Source organism: Canis lupus, chromosome 1 (genome assembly GCF_011100685.1).
Source record: "Canis lupus familiaris isolate Mischka breed German Shepherd chromosome 1, alternate assembly UU_Cfam_GSD_1.0, whole genome shotgun sequence".
NCBI lineage: Eukaryota > Metazoa > Chordata > Mammalia > Carnivora > Canidae > Canis > Canis lupus.
In genome coordinates, this window is record NC_049222.1 from 49,077,054 (window position 1) to 49,094,677 (window position 17,624).

The window sequence follows — 17,624 nt, forward strand, 5'->3', positions numbered from 1 at the left end:
CGTGTTCTTATTAATGTGAGTCCCAAGCTGTCCAAAGCTCCCTGGAAAATTTGGTATCATATATCCTACACCTAATCTGAAACTAAACCTCAGGGCCCTAATCACAGGTACTCATGCCCCTAGCATAGATAATGTGGATGAGGTATTTACAGGGACTTGGACATTCCCAATTTAAAGCCATGCCAGCTGCTGCTAAATTGATTACCATAGAACATTTCAGCACATGACAGCCCTGCAATGCGCAGGAAAAGCAACATACCCCAAAAGGCTAAAGGAGGAAATAATGGGAGTTCTTTATCAGTAAATGAAATGAGCACCAGCCGTTGTAACGTACCGCACCACTATAAGCACACATGGCTTGACATCACTGTCATCATCAGAGGAGGAAATCCTGTGCAGAGAGCCGCAGCTCTTCACAAGTTCTCACACAGTATTTGTTTCAGAAAGAGAAGAATGAATTCCTCTGGGGAACAGTGTGGAAAGGGCTTTAGGGCCCAGGACACCTGCTTCTAGTTCCGGTGTGCCGTTGGTTAGCTGCGTGACTCCAATCCATTCTCTTTATGTCACCAAAATTGCTCTTGCGAAAGTAATCAGCAGTCACAGGTTGCTCAGTAAAGTAGCTTGCATCTTAGATGCATTCAATGCTGTTGACCTCCTCCTCCTCCTCGACCTGTGACCTTATTCTCTCAACCTCTGAGTCTCTCTCCCAGGCTTGTCTGCTTTGCCCCAACATTAAATGTTGGAACTTCTCAAGGCTTGGTCTCAACTCCTCTTTCTTTTTTGCTCCATCCTCTCTCTGTCCAGGATCTCACCCAAGGAACATGGTTTTAATTCATCCTGGAGATGAGTCATTGATTTATAGCTCAAGGCTAGGCCTGCTTTTCCTCCGAGCTTCAAACACTAAAATGGGATCGGCACTTGGTATCATCACCAGGATGTCTCCAGAGCATCTCAGACTCAGCATATCCAAAATCAAACTCATGATCCTTCTTATTCCCAAACTTGCTGATCTGGGTTTCCTGTCTCAGAGAATGACTCCACTCCCCACCCCATTTCTGTAAGCATGGGATTGTCTTTAGATCTTCTTTAATTTTCCCCACCATATTCAATTCATCACTGAATCCTATCAATTTTACCTTCCAAGTTTCTCATGAAACCATCCATTTCTCTACCTTAACTGCCAGGTTAACCTGGGCTGTTGCCACTTGTCACTTGGATATTCTAAAAGTGGCTGGCTGGCTAGACCACCCAATCCATACTCCATAGCTGATCTGTTTCACTCAGCACCAGAGGGAGGCATCCAGGACAATGTGGTTGTGCTACCCTGTAATGTCTTCCCCTTTCTTTTAGAATGAAAAGCAAAAACCTGTATGACCCAAGGGGACTGACCATTTTCTTTATTCTGCGTTTCCTTAGCTTCATCTCATGCTTGTTCCCCCACCATATCTCTCTGAGACCATCTCCTACTGGTTCCTCCCTCGTTATCCTCCTTCCTGGTATTCCCTCCACCTGGAGTCTTCCCTACCTCCTATCATGCTCCTTAAGTGCTTCCATCCTTCAGCGTTTGGCCCTATTTTCAGAACCCCTTCAGAACACCCCTCCAGGCACATGGATTACTCTTTTGTGGTTCTCATCACAGCCGTATAATTCTGCTTGTCTGTCTGCCCTGCTGCTCCTTCAGTTTCTGATAAAATGAGTTGCCATTTTATCAATTTACTCCAGCATTGAGTATAGTGCCTGACAAATAGTAAGCACATGGTAAATATCTGTTAAATGAATTCATGGATGTGAACTAAAATATTTAACATCTCTAAGACTCAGTTGTCTCTTGTGTCAAAGTGGGGATATCAATGCTTACATATTAGGAGCCAGAGAACTAATCAAAATAAAACTTGGTTGAATGTGTTTAAAATAATATTTGGCACAAAGGAAATGCCTCACAAATGTTTTCTTCCTTTGTGTATAACATGGGAGACTAATGTAGAGGAGGTGCTGAGCTGCGACATAATTTCATTCGGCCCTTCTGAGGCCTCCTTGAAGGCTGAGCATGTGTCAGGGGCCCGCTGGCGTCCATACATAGCAAAGAGGGCAGAAAGAGCTGCCTGACTGCTGTCACCAGACATTGAGGTCAGGGACAGTCACAGATATTCAACAACTAGCAACCAAAGGAGAGCCTTCACCAGATGGATGAGGAGGCCACCAAGAGTCTGGGGGTCTTTCAGTTGTACACATGTGCACACACACACACACACACAAACACACACACAGCACTCACCATCAACAATCCCTTCATTTCATGTGAAGGACAATTGTGTATATCTCTGCCAGGAAATTCTTAAATACCTGTGTGGAAGTCACCACTTTTTCTTCTGCCGCCCTTTCCTCTGTGCTGTCAAGGTCAGTCAAGGTGATTAGTTCTGAGGAAATGAAGAAGGCCAGGAAATGTAGGAGATAAAGAGAAGGAAGAGAAGTAGGGAACCAGCAGTTGTCAAGAAGTGTGTGCAATTTTGTTATCCACATCTGAATTCACCAGAAGGTACCAACTTTATACCCCATCCAGACGCAACATGCACTTGCTCCTGTTCTTCAACTGTTCTCTCAGAAGGGAATGCTTCTGTGCCATTGCCTCCTCCCCATCCTCCTCCATCACGCATGCCTCCTGGGTGATGTGGTTTCCTTGATGCTCAGCAGGCTCTTCTTTGTCTCCACTTGCAGGTTACCTGGTTTACAGTGCATCCTATGAAGACTTCATTAGGAACAAGTGGTCCACCCAAGCTTCCTCAGTAACTCATTTGCCCATTGAGAACCTGAAGCCAAACACAAGGTATGATGTATCAGTCACTAGAAAGAGACAGAGAAGGATCTGGGTGTGTGGTCACAGGTATCCTCAGGTTGAAAATGAAAAGATCGATGCAAAGGTTTTATGATTTATTTTGTAGTCTGTTTACTTCCCATGGAATATCAATGAATATGCACCATATGTCACTATATCTCTCTTAGAAGAAAATACTGTATCATTATAGTTGTTAGTCTATTGTGTTTATATCCTGTTACTGATTTTACAGAGACTAAATGCTCCCTACCATTGGGGAAAGAAAAGTTGTTCTGTGTGTTGAAAGAGAACCGATCCATGTGCAGATGGTGGCATTAGGCAGCATAGCTTTCATTGTGAAATTATGTGTATCATATGTGACATTAATGGGGCAGCGATTGCTAAACATATAAGTTAACTGGTACTCAGACTCTATGATGTGGAAGTTAAGACCATTTAGAAAGGTGAATTTTACACACTAATAAGGGCACAAACATGGCTTACTGAACTGGGTGGCGCTGGCTGGCCAGAGGTCTGTGTAGGAGCCAGAGTTCGTGGCGCTCAGTATGAAAGCTACAAGGCTTGTTTCCACCGTTACAAAGAGAGTGGGTATATTCCCTCCTTTACACTATCTGGTTTTGATAGTAATGATCATCAGGAAAGCTCTCCTGGTGGGTGAAAATGAGCAAAGCACCAAGCATGTGAGGGTCATGCATGGTGTGTGTGCAAACCAGCTCTCTGGGGAAAAAAAATCCCTGGTTTATGGTGCTTACCATTTTCTGTAGTGTAATACTTCCACCATGGTCAATTCCAGGCTTCCAGGGGGCCTGCAGTTTCTTGAATATTTAATGATTGTCTCTCTCAAGCCCAAGCAAATGAGTCCAGCATCCCATGGTCACATCCATCCCTAAATTTATGGAGCAAAGAGCTCTAAGTGATGGGTCTGTGAGCCTGAGACCTATCATTTCCTATATAGTTGTAGGAACATGGAGAAGATTGAAACAAAACACTCTCCTTCGATAGAAATGTGCCAAGGGAGATAAAAACTGGTTAATAGCCATGGGTACCGAGACACTTCCGAACTAGCTGAGAACTTTTCTCCAGGCATTGGAGGTGCCATGTGAGCTTACCTGAGCTGAACATTCACAAACTATTATGAATTTGAGGATCTGACAAATAAAAAGCAAGGACCAACACAGGAACCTGAGAAAATACTTTTCTTTATTTTTCCCTAATAGTGAGGAAAAATGGATTAATTAAAGCAAACAAAAACAACACATTTAAGACAGTGGGGTCAACACTCAATTTTCTGCATTGTGTGCAGAGTGACAGTGCTTTCCCATCACAGCCTTGGGGTAGAACTTGAATCCCCCTCTCCTGACCCCGCTACCCACCCCACCCTACCCCTCCTGCCAATGTTCTTTCTACAACTTTTGCTGCCAGGCTGATCTTGAGTTTTGAATATCAGGAGATGGTTGTGTAGTCACTATTTGAACAGGTATAGAGGAGTGCCCACCGTTCCTTCAATCCGCACTTAGAGTTTGCTCTGCACCAGGCACCAGGTTTTGCATTGAGGACAGACCCAGGGTGGGAGCAGCAGGGGGAGGGGATGGGGGAGTGCAGTAGGGTGGGAGGCGTGGGCTGTAAGATACACCATGGCCCAGGCCTCATGGAGCTCACAGTTTGGTAGACAGATAATTTAGCAACAGCATAAATACAAACTTTGACCAATCAGTATCCTAAGAGAGACTTTTTTCCTGAGCTTGTGGGGATTGGAGGGCAGTCAGGTGAGCTTCCCTGGGGAAATAGATAAGCAGCATTTAACTTAGGGAAGGTGGGTGGGGTGATGCCAAGCTTTGGGCAGAAAAGGGATGCCGAAAGCATGGTGTGTTCTAGGAAGAAAAGGAAGCCAGTATGGTGGGAGCAGGAGGAGAGGAGACTGGACAGGCTGGTCCCAGTGGGCTTGGGAGTCTCTTGTAGTTTCTGTCCTACCCTCCACCCATGTTCAGTGTCCTGATAGACAGGTTAGGAACAGCAGCTGCTACTGTAGCTTCTCCCTGGTATGCCTGCTCAATTATTCCTTCTTCTGATGGAAGGTGCTGGCCGGGGCACAGACCACACATGGCTCTTCCACAGATTTCCTCAAAACCCCTGTGAACAGCCTGATGTAAGGATGCTCATTGTTTCCCTGCATTACACTGATGCAGAACAGCTCTGGTGGGCCCATGTTAGTGATCCATGACCTTCTTCCATGCCTCCATCCAGCCTCCATGGAGGCTGCATGTGCCTGTTAGTACTGTCCTCAGGGTTTCTCAGGAACGCACCGCAGAGTCCCTATAGGAAACACAAGAAGTCAGTCCCCTCAAGATGATCTGGAATAGAAAATACCAGCTTTGGTTCTTTATAACTGAATGTTGTTTTTGACTTTACGGGGGTATTGCACACCTTGTTCACCTAATTCTGTCCCAGATCACTTTCTGAACCTGCATATTTCATCAATACTTAAAACACAAAGATTTCAACTGTGGGAGGTTATTCAAAAGAAGGTGTCAAGAGCTCATCTAAGAAGATAAGGCATGGGTTGCTCTTGTAACTTGGGTGAGGCAGAGATTATTCGGAGTGTGAGATATATATTTTGGTTTCTGGAAGAAACTAAATGTAATGTGGTTTTGAACATAGGAACCTTATTTTTCCCTCATAATTTCATGTTTTTCAGCATTGTGTATTTAAATTTGCTTTGACACATTAGGTGAGGTTCAAATGGAAATACATCTTTGAAATTGGGCCACTGTGGACTTTGTTGGAGGACAGAGTGTGTGGATGGAGAAAGTAGACGAGAAGAATGCTTGGGTTTCAGTAGGGAGACAGAATTGATACAGTCAAGGCGTCAGCCCAGTCTGGCATCCTGTGCCATCTCCAGAGTCGTCAAGCCCTGATTCCTTCTGGTGTCAGGACCACTCAAGCAACAGCTGAGGAAATGTTCAGCAGCAATATCCCATGTAGCCTCTGAGGATATGTCATCCCTTAGGTTTTAATTTCCCTTTTTAAGGAAAAAGAAAAAGTATCTGTAAAGTTTGACCAGTATCATTGACGTATGCCAAACCCACTGCCTGCAGGATTTTGCCTTAAATAACTCCATAACCGCTGAATAAAGTATGCATAATTGGGAAAACACGGACTACTGAGCAAACTGAGACTTGGAAACTCTTATGTACTTAATTGTGCATATCTTTTTTTTTTTTAATGAAATTTAAAAAGGATTCTCTTCTAAATGAGATGTGAATGACTTTCTTGAAGGGCTTAAAAGAAGGCTAAATTTACCAAATGAGCCTTTCTTGGCTCTCTTTAATCAAACCCCAAGTCAAATATCTCTGTGTAACTGTGAAGCCTGGCTCCCTTGATGATCTTAGGAGCTTTGGAGGCTTGGTGCCAGGACAGTGGGGTAACAGACAGACACCTTTGCTCTCTGATTAAATAACTCACCTTGTGAACATTTAGTGTACTTTAATTAGTGCACAGAACCCGTGTGCCAAGACTCATGGCAGAGAAAGCTTGTTAGGAGCTCTCTGAAGTGGCAGAGTGCCACCACTTGCAGGGGTTTCTTACCCTCTTACCCTCTTCTTCACCTGTGAGTAGCTTGGGACTGCGAGAGTACAGATAATATCTGGGGTCCCAGAGGTACATGAAACACGAAGATAACAGTTGGCGTAGTCAGTGGGTCACAACTGCGGTGTTGGTCTCCAGTAGTATTTCGCCACCACTTTTTGTCCTGTAGCTCCTAAGAGCACTGAGCAAGATATCTGGGGACTCCCAACCTGCCTGGCCTATCAGTCTCCTTCTAGATGATGGAGGACAGTCTCTGTTCCAAGACAAGGATTAATCCGGCAGCAAAAGCTCTCCGGGCTTTTTCCACTTCCACTTCTTGGACTTGCTTCTCTTTACTTGAGGCACAGAAGCTCAAAACTCAGTGACTTTTAAAGCTCCAGAGCCAACCATAGCACGTGGCATGCACCCAAAACATCACTGTCATGTTAGTTCCACTGAGAAGGCCAACGTTGGGACTGGCTTGCCCGACTCCCGCCAACAACGAGTTGCATCGTTACTGGGTCAAACATCCTGCTTTTTCACATGGAGTGCAGTGATAAGAATTAGGTTAAATGTGAATTTTGCTCTGTAAGTGTCTTGCTGCTCCAGCTTCTAGACTCTAAGCTGCGGAACTCAAGTGGGTTGAGAACAGGATGAGAGGGGCATTCATCCAAGGACAAGCCTGCATGGGGCCATGCAGCTTTGATGCACTAAGGAACATATGCTCTCCCAGTGGCTTATTTGCCTGATATGCTCCTCCTGCTGCTGTGAGCCACATTAGTCAATACTATTAATTGTATTATTTCAAAAAGTTATTGGGAAATGAGAAAGCTCCACCAAAAATATGAATTGCCATGATGTATACATTTGTTTAAAAAAATAACACTCAAACCCTGCCACAGAGTAAGTGCTCAATAGTTTGGGAATTTGTCTTATTACACAGAAATTAAACAAGCTTCTCTTTCAAAAAAATGTTTTCTTCTAATTTCAGGTATTATTTTAAGGTTCAAGCCAAAAATCCACATGGCTACGGACCCATCAGCCCTTCGGTCTCATTTGTTACAGAATCAGGTATCTGCGCCTTCACATTCTCATTTTTTTCTTTTTTCTCAAAGACAAATACTTTGGAATCATGACTATAATAGCACAAAAACCGAAGAAGTAAAATTCTTACTTTTCTATTTAATAAGTTCATATTGGATATCACTTTATAATAGAAACATCGTTTTCTTTGTGCTGTGTTAAAATCTGGTTAATAAAATTAAAAGTAATCTTCACTGGAGCTGCCTGGAAAGTGGAAAGGTCACATTCCAATAAAAGGGAAAAAAATCTAGTTTTCAACCATGTGGGAAAGATAAGTTTGAATCTCTCTGTGAAAGATTTAGTTGCAGAGCTAATTTTTTTTTATTACAAACAGCTGAAGAATATAAATGTCATGGGGACTGAGAGGCATTTGCTTCTTCCAATTAGTCAGGTCTCCATGATGGTTCTGTTACTAGGAGATAAAGATGTCTTTACTTAAAAAGGAAAGTTTAATTAGAATACTATCCAGTCTTATAAGCAGTGTCACTTGGAGGATGGCTCTGCCCTGGGGGATGCTAGTATACAGAAAAGCTCTCTGGCCCTTCTGTAAGATGTTCCTGAGGTCGTGGTCTGAAGCGATATGCACAGAGCTGGCCAGTCCTGGCTTAGCAGCCTTTCCACATAGGAAGTCACACTGGGAGCTGGTACCTATGCCTCTATGCCAGGCCCCCTTCAGAAGTTCGACTGAACCAGCTGTACCCTAAAGTTGCTCTAGCTTCTATTTGGTTAGATTGTTTCCCACATGTAGCTTGACCCCAGAACATTTATAATTGGAAGATATTTTTAAGTGTGATGATTTGAAATCTACCAAATCACAGTAAGTGGGAAAAAAATAAAATCTTTCCTGAGAATATGCTTCATATTGGAAATGTTGACAAAGGACCTCAAAAGTGTTCTCATTTTTTTCATTTAAGGAGTGTGTTCCTCATTAGCAATTAAGAAAGAGTCAAAGAAAACCATTTTCAAGAGTTAATTTGCTAAAGTAAGAAACGTGTCTGTGTTCATGGCTACATTTCCTTAAAAAAGAATGGATCTTTGGCAATGATCAGAATTAACATGATACAAATCTATAAGAAAAAAATAATTGAAATCTAGAAAGCTACCAAGAAATTCTGTCCCAAAATCTGAGAACAGAAATATAAATGTAATTTCTGAGACTGCAGTATAATTTGGAAAAGACCCCTCTTTTCTACTCCCCCTCTCAGAAAAGCCCCACCATACACCCACCCTATTCTTTGTGGCTTCTAAAGGGTGGGTGATGAAACCCCAGGGCCCCCCCAACCCAGACCTCTGAATAAGACTCTTTTGTAGTCAGCTCCCAGGAGATCCTCATGCACACCATTTGACAATTTGACAGTTACTTGGAATTTGACAATTATTTGCTCTGGCCATCTTCACTTTATTCAGTCAGTTTGTTCAAATTCCTCCTTCACTTTGCACAACCCTGCTGAAAGCAGTTAGGTCAACAACAGGAAAATTGCCAGGTAATTGAATTATGGCACTTGCCAAAGATAGAAATACATGAAGCGGATGTATATGTGTAGCGTAGGCTGCACCACGGGATAAACTTTCCATGTTTGTGTTGTGCTGTTGTTCTGTAAGTTCCCCTCCCCTCCACCCTGGAGCACTTGAAAATTTTTCGGCAGACTAATGAAATGTAAGAGCAGGAGAGCAAAATGAGCATTTACACTTACAGCTAATGGAAGGCCACTCTTCTGTGGGAGTGAATGAATGGTCTTTATAGAGGGACAGCCTGAAGGTTTGGGGGTGATAGAAATATTCTGGATCCTGATTATAGTAGGGTTCCATGAATCAATGCATGTGTTGAAACTCATAGGATATTTGCCTAAAAAGAGTAATTTTATTCAATGATAATTTTTTTTAAATAAAAAAGGAGAATGGCCCATGTTATTTTATAAAAATGAACTTTTTCTAAAGCAGAATTCCTTACAAACTAGTTCTATATTTTCTTTCTTTTTAAAGATTTATTTATTTATTTTTAGAGAGAGAAAGAGAGTGGAGGGCAGGGGCACAGGGAGAAAGAATCTCAAGCAGACTCCCCACTGAGCATGGAACCCAATGCAGGGCTTGATCTCACAGCCCTGAGACTGTGACCTGAGTCGGAACCAAGAGTCAGACGCTTAACCGACTGTGCCACCCAGGTGCCACTGTATTTTCTCAAGTGGCATTGCTTGGGCTAAGATATAGAGATGTTTCACATACAGCTTTATTGAAATGCAAGTGGCCTACAATCAGCTGTGCACGTGTACAGAGTACAACTCAGTGGGTTTTTTTTTTAAGATTTTTTTCATTTATTGATGAGAGACACAGAGAGAGGCAGAGACATAAGCAGAGAGAGAGGCAGGCTCCTTGTAGGGAGCCCGTAGGCAGAGAGAGAGGCAGGCTCCATGTAGGGAGCCCAATGTGGGACTCGATCCTGGGACTCCAGGATCACACCCTGGGCCAAAGGCAGACGCTCAACCACTGAGCCACCCAGGCGTCCCCAACTCAGTGGGTTTTAAAGTATGTTTTCCCCCTTGAAGCTGTCATCACAAATTAGTGAACATCGCTGTCACCCCAATATACTCACTGCTGCTATTCAGCCCGGCTCCCCTGCCCCACACCATGCACCCATCGTCTCCTCTGTTAACAGGCAACCACTCATCTGCTTTCTCTCACTTTAGTTTGCACTTTCTACAGTTTTATGTAAATGAAATAATGCAGTATGAACTTTTTTGTCTAGCTTCTTTCACTCAGCAAAATCATTTTGAGATCCATCCATATTATTTTATTACCAATAGTTCATTCTCTTTACTTAGCAGTATTTTGTCATATGGCTGTACCATAACTTACCCATGCATTTGTTCATAGGCATTTGAGCTACATCTAATTCTTGGCTATTACAAATAAAACTGCCATGAACATGCTTGTACAAGTGTTTGCATGGTCATGCGTTTTAATGCCTCTTGGACAAATACTTAGGAGTGGAATAGATAGATCCTATAGTAGGTATATGTTTACCTTTTTAAGAAACCACCAAACTGTTTTCTCAAGACAGATGCATCTTCTAAAAATGCTGAATACTGAATTATTCTGTAGTACCCTAAATCAAAATCCTACTGTATTGACTTACAACTTCTATAAAATGACAAGGCAGTTTAACTAGCAAAGGATATTTCCTAGGAAACAAAGGAAAGCATTGGCATAGTTCAAATTAACTACATTTGTAAGTATTCCAGGGAGCTCTTTGGTTAGCTCTCTCTGTCACAATAAACATTTTGACAGTTACATGGTTGTGAAATATGATAGTGAAGTCAATTATTTCTTTTTCATTCTGCAGACAATCCTCTGCTTGTTGTGAGGCCACCAGGTAAGTTTCTTTACTTGACAAACTTGATATTCTAGTAATCAAGTTGGATATTGAATATGAGATTGCTGTGACTACTCACAAGTAGAAATGCTAGACCACTTTTGCATTTTTATGATTTCGTGACAACTTCTTTGGTTTCCTTGTACCCTTTATCCTGATCTAGGGAAAAGGGTGACCTGGGAATTTTTTTATAGGACCATAGCAACCAATATCTATAAAAGAAACCACTGTGTGGTGGCCAATGGCTATAAAATCGATAACTTTATTTACATAATTTCATTGAATATTGGAATTCATATGAAATTTAATAGAAAATTCAATGAAATTGAAATTGCTGAAAAGATAGCCAAATGCATTAAATATGCAATAGAATTCTACTCTGTATTTCAAACAAACTGTGAAAGCCCTGTTGTTTAAGTTCAAGACAGATCTTAGGAGTGATGAGAACAGTAAGAGTCTATGCTGAGGGACTTCTGGAGGGAGCAGGTAGGATGGCATGTCCCAAAAGATCAAATATGTCATTATATCTTATTTTCCTTGACTTAAGGGGTTTTTATTACTTTTAAGAATCCTGTAATAGAAATTCAAATATACTAACTATGTTCAGGTAAAAGGATCTCCTTAATTGTACTTCCGGACCAAGAAAGAAGGAGAATGAGGGGAAAGAGTGCCCATTGGGAAGGTGGGAAAGCCCAGAGAGGAGGGAAGGGTCAATGAATAAGTCAAGTTTTCTGATATTTTGTGTGAGACGAAACACCGTGGAATGCTGTGACCCAGTGCGTGTGTCTTGTGTTGTCAAGGTGGTGAGCCCATCTGGATCCCATTTGCTTTCAAACATGACCCTAGCTACACTGACTGCCACGGCCGGCAGTATGTGAAGCGGACGTGGTATAGAAAATTTGTGGGAGTTGTTCTTTGTAATTCACTGCGGTATAAGATCTACCTCAGTGACAACCTGAAAGGTAGGTCTTTGAGAATGGTGTGGTATGGGAAGGTATGGAAATTTTTTATTTTATTTGGTACTAACTTGACATAACAGGTGCATCAGAACGTTTGTATTTGAGCTGTGGACCCATTATATCTCACAGTGGCTCACACATAAATTAGTTTTTCAGGCTCTACTTTGGAGTTACTTGTTTTTACTTTGACACTTAGAAATATATAAATAAATAAATATAAATATATACATTTATATACATATAATTTTTTAAAAGTCCACTATATTTTAGAAATGAGATCCAAAATTCTGTTAGAAATATAAAGGCTGGGCACCCGGGGGGCTCAGCAGTTTAGCACTGCCTTCAGCCCAGGGCCTGATCCTGGGGACCTGGGATCGAATCCCACATCGGGCTTCCTGAGTGAAGCCTGTTTCTCCCTCTGCCTGTGTCTCTGCCTCTCTCTCTCTCTCTCTCTCTCTGTCTCTCTGTCTCTCATGAATAAATAAATAAAATCTTAAAAAAAAGAAATTTAAAGGCCAATTTTCTTTGACATTAATTCAATAATAATAAATATGAGTGTAAGCTAGAAGTATCAAGGAAAAATCCACCACTCTTCCTTCCTTGCCTTCACCTTTATGAAGAAAAAATGTAAATGGTGAAACATACATCAGTGTTACTTGTTCTGTGTCTGAATAAAAATTACATTGTTTTCATTATGGAAGGGGATTAAAACAATACCATATACACCTTGAACTACTAACATTTCAAAATGCCCTTTCTACCCAGCTGGCTTTGATTCACTCACCTACACAAATTTGTTTTTTTTTTCTTAAATGTGCAACCTTTTACATTTTTAGTACATATATTTTTAAAACTTTTTCTCAGCTGCTATAGGTTTTTTTTTCTCTTGCTAGTGGTGATCTTTTAAAGACAATGTCAAAACAAAGTCTTTCCTACCACTCTCCACTTTCTCGATGTACATGCCTCTCCCAATATCTACTGCCTATATGCTTCACTCTGCTCTTTCTTTTCTCTCCCACTACTGTACTTTCCATCCCCTGCATCAGAATTCCTGGCAGCAGTTACACAGCAGCTCCAGTATCCCAGTATCAACAGAAACACCTGCCCTACTGTGCAGCAGGACATTATACCACATGGACCATGGACAGCACCATGGACAGCACCTTATGCCACAGATACACCCCCCACTTCTAGTGACGTATGAAAATAGGTTCTTCTATTTTTTTTACAGATCTTCATGCCCTTTGTAATTTATTTCATCTATCACAGTTTCATCTATTCCTTTTTTAAAACCAAGGAGTATAAAAGGCCTGCCATGTATAGGCTGAAATTGCCTATAATATTAATAGCTTCCATTTATTGAGGACTTGTTAAGTATTTAACATACGTGATCTTGCTGAATCTTTACAACACTTTGACATTGGTGCTATTATCACTGTTTTTCCAACATGGAAAATATGACACACCAAGTTTAAGTACACAGTTCAAATGTTCTCCAAAGCTCGGGAAAACTCTTAAAGTATATTTCTCAACTACTCACTAACCTATGATATTCCCTTATGCAGATACATTCTACAGCATTGGGGACAGCTGGGGAAGAGGGGAAGACCACTGCCAGTTTGTGGATTCACACCTTGATGGAAGAACAGGGCCTCAGTCCTACGTAGAAGCTCTCCCTACCATTCAAGGTAATTCAGACAAAGGCCTGATTATACTATCCTGCGGGTTGGGAGAGGTCAGCTAATATACAGGGAAAACCACCATTTTGTTTATCATTTAAAGATGGATGTTAACAGCATTTTGAATCATACAAATAAGGAACCAACAGAATACTCCAACCATGTGCTGGAACTGAGGTGAACCTAGGAGAGGCAGGGATAAAAGGAATATAAGACATTGTCCCTACTCTCAGAAAAATCTCTTTCCTGCTCCATAACTGGGAAAAGAAAATAAATATGTGAAAGGTAACTAAGAGTGAACAACTTAAAGTACAGATAATGACAGGAGTTATGTCACATAGTTGTCCCATTGTTAGGTAGTTTTGCAGATTGTAGTCACCCTCTGAATTCAAGGGAGTCAGGCTGCTTGAGGCTATCAGAAAAAAAGTAGAGTCTGGGCTGAGTCATAGAGAAAACTAGGCATGCAAAGATTAGAGTCTTGGGGGGCAGAGAATGACATGAACATGGGTACAGAGAAGGAAAGGTAAACAAACATGAAAACCAACTGTAGCTTACCATATACTTCAGTAGGTAATGTAGCAACTATTTCATTATGGTATCACAGGGTGAGAACAAATATATTAATCTCAAAGGTTAACAGCTCACAGTATTTAATGAACTCCCTCAACTGCCAAAACAAAAAAATAAAATAAACAGAACAATTGAATGAAGTCCAGCACTGTTTCCATTATGCACTCAACTCAGTGATCTGGCGATTTCCAGACATGAGATGTTCTATCAACTTTTTTAATTTGGAAAAAAATACTATAGTTTGGTAAACACAAATTACTTGTTTTCAAAGAATTAAGATAGGGTAAAATAGAACAGTAAAGTAAGTATATTAGTCAGAGTTCCCCAGAGAAACAGAACCAGAGAGAGAGAGAGAGAGAGAGAGAGAGAGACTGAGAGAGCAATGTCTTAAGGAGTTAGCTCATATGATTATGGTGGTTGGCAAGTCCAACATCTGCAGAGCAGGCCAGTAGTAGGCTGGAGACCCAAGGAAGAGTCAGTATTGCAGTGTGAACCTGAAGGCAGTCTGCTAGCAGAATACCCACTTTGTCATGGGAGGTTAATCTTTTCCCATTAGGGCCTTCAACTGATTGGATGAGGCCCACCCACATTATAGAGTAACCTACTTCACTCAAAGTCTGACGATTGAAAGGTTAATCTCATATAAAAATACTTTTACAGAAATATCTAGAATAATACTTGACCAAATATCTGGGTACTGTGGCCTAGCCCCATTGTCACATAAAATCTATCATGTTTCTTCATTTTTTTCAAGATCTTGCATTGACCTGGTTACTGAGCATTACTTGTATTTTACTGTGTTTCCATGACCGTGGTCACAGTTTTGGCCCTGAGCAGAGACGCTACTTAATCAGCATGCTGCCTGGTAGGATGGTGGGTATTTGTTCATCTGGCAAGAGTAAACAGGGCCAAAGAGGTGTTGCTCAAAAATACTCAAAAATTCTTTCCTTTGAGAGATTTACCTGAAAGATCTAAAAGCCTACCACAGACTTCAAGAACTAAACCTGGAGGCTTGAGTTCTAGGCACGTCGGGGGCCCTCCGTGCTGTGAGGACCAAGCGGGAATTTTGCCCAAAGTTGTCCGCCCTGCAGCGAGTGCTCCACAGCAAGCGGCTACAATGATCTTCCTTTATGGAGAGAGAGAAATAGGGCACTAATGAACTCTTTCCTACCTGTGTCACACATATGTGGGGACTGGATTATCCCTCCAAAACATGCCTGGTATAAGCCTCAGGGATTATTGACCCTTCCCGTAAAATGGTAGTGTTTATTTGGAAGTAGTATTTTTCATAAAAACAATTTATCAGAGGTCTTCTGTTTGAATGGAGTTTGTAAGGATGAGAATTTTTTCTGTTGGCTTGGGCACTTCTGATGCTACAATTGTGACATCAGTTCCAAGCATGGGTTTTTTTCCCCCCCACAGCAACAGCAATTCTTGGACACCAGCTGGGAGTCCTACAATTCACACAAGTTCTGATACTGTGCCCAGAGGTGGCGTCAGATCACACAGGCTAGGGGCTCAGTCCCACAAGACTGACGCCCTCCCCTGACCAACTTCAGGTGCCAGTCACAAGTCCAGAATGCCACCTGAGCTTCTGACCTACTGGCTACATATTGGAGATTCCTACTGCCCCCTTCTCGGGTTCGATTAATTTGGAAGAGCAGCTCACAGGACTCAGAAAAAATGTTTTACTTACTAGGCTTCGTACCAGTTTATTATAAAAGTGTACAATTTGGGAGCAACTGGATGGAAGAGCTGCAAAGGGCACAATGTGGGGAAAGGACGCAGAGCATCCATGTTCTCTCTGGGAGCACATGTTCACCAACCTAGAGCTTTTAGAACCTTGCGCTTTGGGGTTTCTTGTTATTATTATTTATGTAACATAATTATCTCATGTATTATAGTTATATAATTCAATTTACATAAGATAATTTATTTACTATAATTTATATAAGATAACTGTCTTATATAGGCATGATTGAAGAAATCATTGGCCGTTCATGATTGAAGGGCCTCCACAGAGGCCAGGAGGGGCCTCTCTAATCCCATGGTTGGCCTCTCTGGTGACTAGCACCATCCGAAGATGCTTTCTGAAAGTAATCCCATTAACATAAACTCAGGTGTAGTCTAAAGGGATTTGTTAGGAATATCAGGATACCTTTACCACTCTTATCACTTAGGAAATCCAAGGGCTTTAGGAGCTGTGTGCCAGGAACAGGGATGAAGACCAAATATATAGTTCTTATTATAAATCACAATATCACAGACTCCATTTTTGTTCCCTCTCTTTCTTTTACCCTCTAGGCTACTTCCGCCAGTATCGCCAGGAGCCGGTCAGCTTTGGCAACATCGGGTTTGGAACTCCCTACTACTATGTGGGCTGGTATGAGTGTGGGGTCTCCATTCCAGGGAAGTGGTAACCACGGGACAATCGTGCCAAGGGCTCGCCCGTCCAACCCGCTTGACTAACTTGCACTAGAGACTGTGAGCAGGAAAAGACAGTGTCCCCCGCCCCACTGACCCTGGGACCAGCAAGGCCATGTGACGGACACTGCACATTTCAAGCATCTTCAGCCGGGAACTCAGTCCTACTTCTTGGCCTGGACGACACACAGAATTCAGTGTTGCTGTTAACTTGGCTTCTCCATAGGTTTGGATTGTAATAGCACGTTCCAGAGACAGCAGAAACACACAGCTACAGGGGATGCCCACTGACTCAGTGCAGGCTTCCTACTTTTTAGGCCCAAAATTCAGACACATCGGTGTCTCCAGGGAACAGCATAAACTTGCTGTGCTTGCTTCGTGGAATGCTACACGCTTTCTTCTTTCTCACTGGACTCTTCCAAAATTAGCCGAATTTAAGCTTCAGATGTCTCACTATGCGGTAGAACTGAGTTACTAAAAACACCACCAAAGGAAATATATCCTAAGATTTATTCCGCGGACTTATCCACTGCTAGACCAAATGTATCAAATCATATTTGTAAATTCTCAATTTTGATATTATATATATGTATATAGGCATATACATATCCTCACTTGTCTGCAAGAACATTGATTAAAGTTGCTAAATTTGTATTTGTTCACTAGATAAATGTGTGTGGGACTTTCTGGAGCAAAGGTGCTGTTTATTAACATCTTTTAGAAGCGTCCAAAGAATCTGCACTCCATGTGATGAGAACAACGGAGCGAATGCTGCTGGACTCTGGGAGTGATGGGGAGCTGGCGGTAACAGCAGTTAACACCAGTGACCTAAATGCAAACCAAGTGCTTTCTACCTGAGGAGATGATCTTTCCAGACCCGGGTGAAAATGGCTAGTTGCCTCTATGGGGACATATCCAGTATGTTTCCAGAATAATCAAGATTTGAGGTCCCAAATGATTTAAAAATCCAGTTGAAGAAAAATCCTTTCCCCTTTCCTGCCCGAGTATCTCCTCCTTGAAATACGAGCATATTGTCCCTTTTGACTGCAACACAAGAACATTTATTTAAAGACACATTTTATTCTAATTCTTTTTAAAACATGGTGTCCTTTCCATGTGCTTGGCTCTCTTGTGTCCTCAGG

The 17,624-nt window shown here is 41.9% G+C and overlaps 1 protein-coding gene across 1 annotated transcript in view; it reads left to right on the forward strand.

Moving 5' to 3' along the window:
* The window catches only part of FNDC1 (fibronectin type III domain containing 1), a 101,217-nt gene extending 84,044 nt beyond the window's left edge, over positions 1-17,173 (forward strand). Inside the window, exons 18-23 of the mRNA XM_038526470.1 lie at positions 2,716-2,824; positions 7,389-7,468; positions 10,821-10,850; positions 11,651-11,812; positions 13,375-13,497; positions 16,363-17,173. Coding sequence (XP_038382398.1) covers positions 2,716-2,824; positions 7,389-7,468; positions 10,821-10,850; positions 11,651-11,812; positions 13,375-13,497; positions 16,363-16,478 — 620 coding nt within the window. The 3' untranslated portion in view covers positions 16,479-17,173. The remainder of the gene's footprint in view (positions 1-2,715; positions 2,825-7,388; positions 7,469-10,820; positions 10,851-11,650; positions 11,813-13,374; positions 13,498-16,362) is intronic.
* Positions 17,174-17,624: the final 451 nt, after the last annotated feature.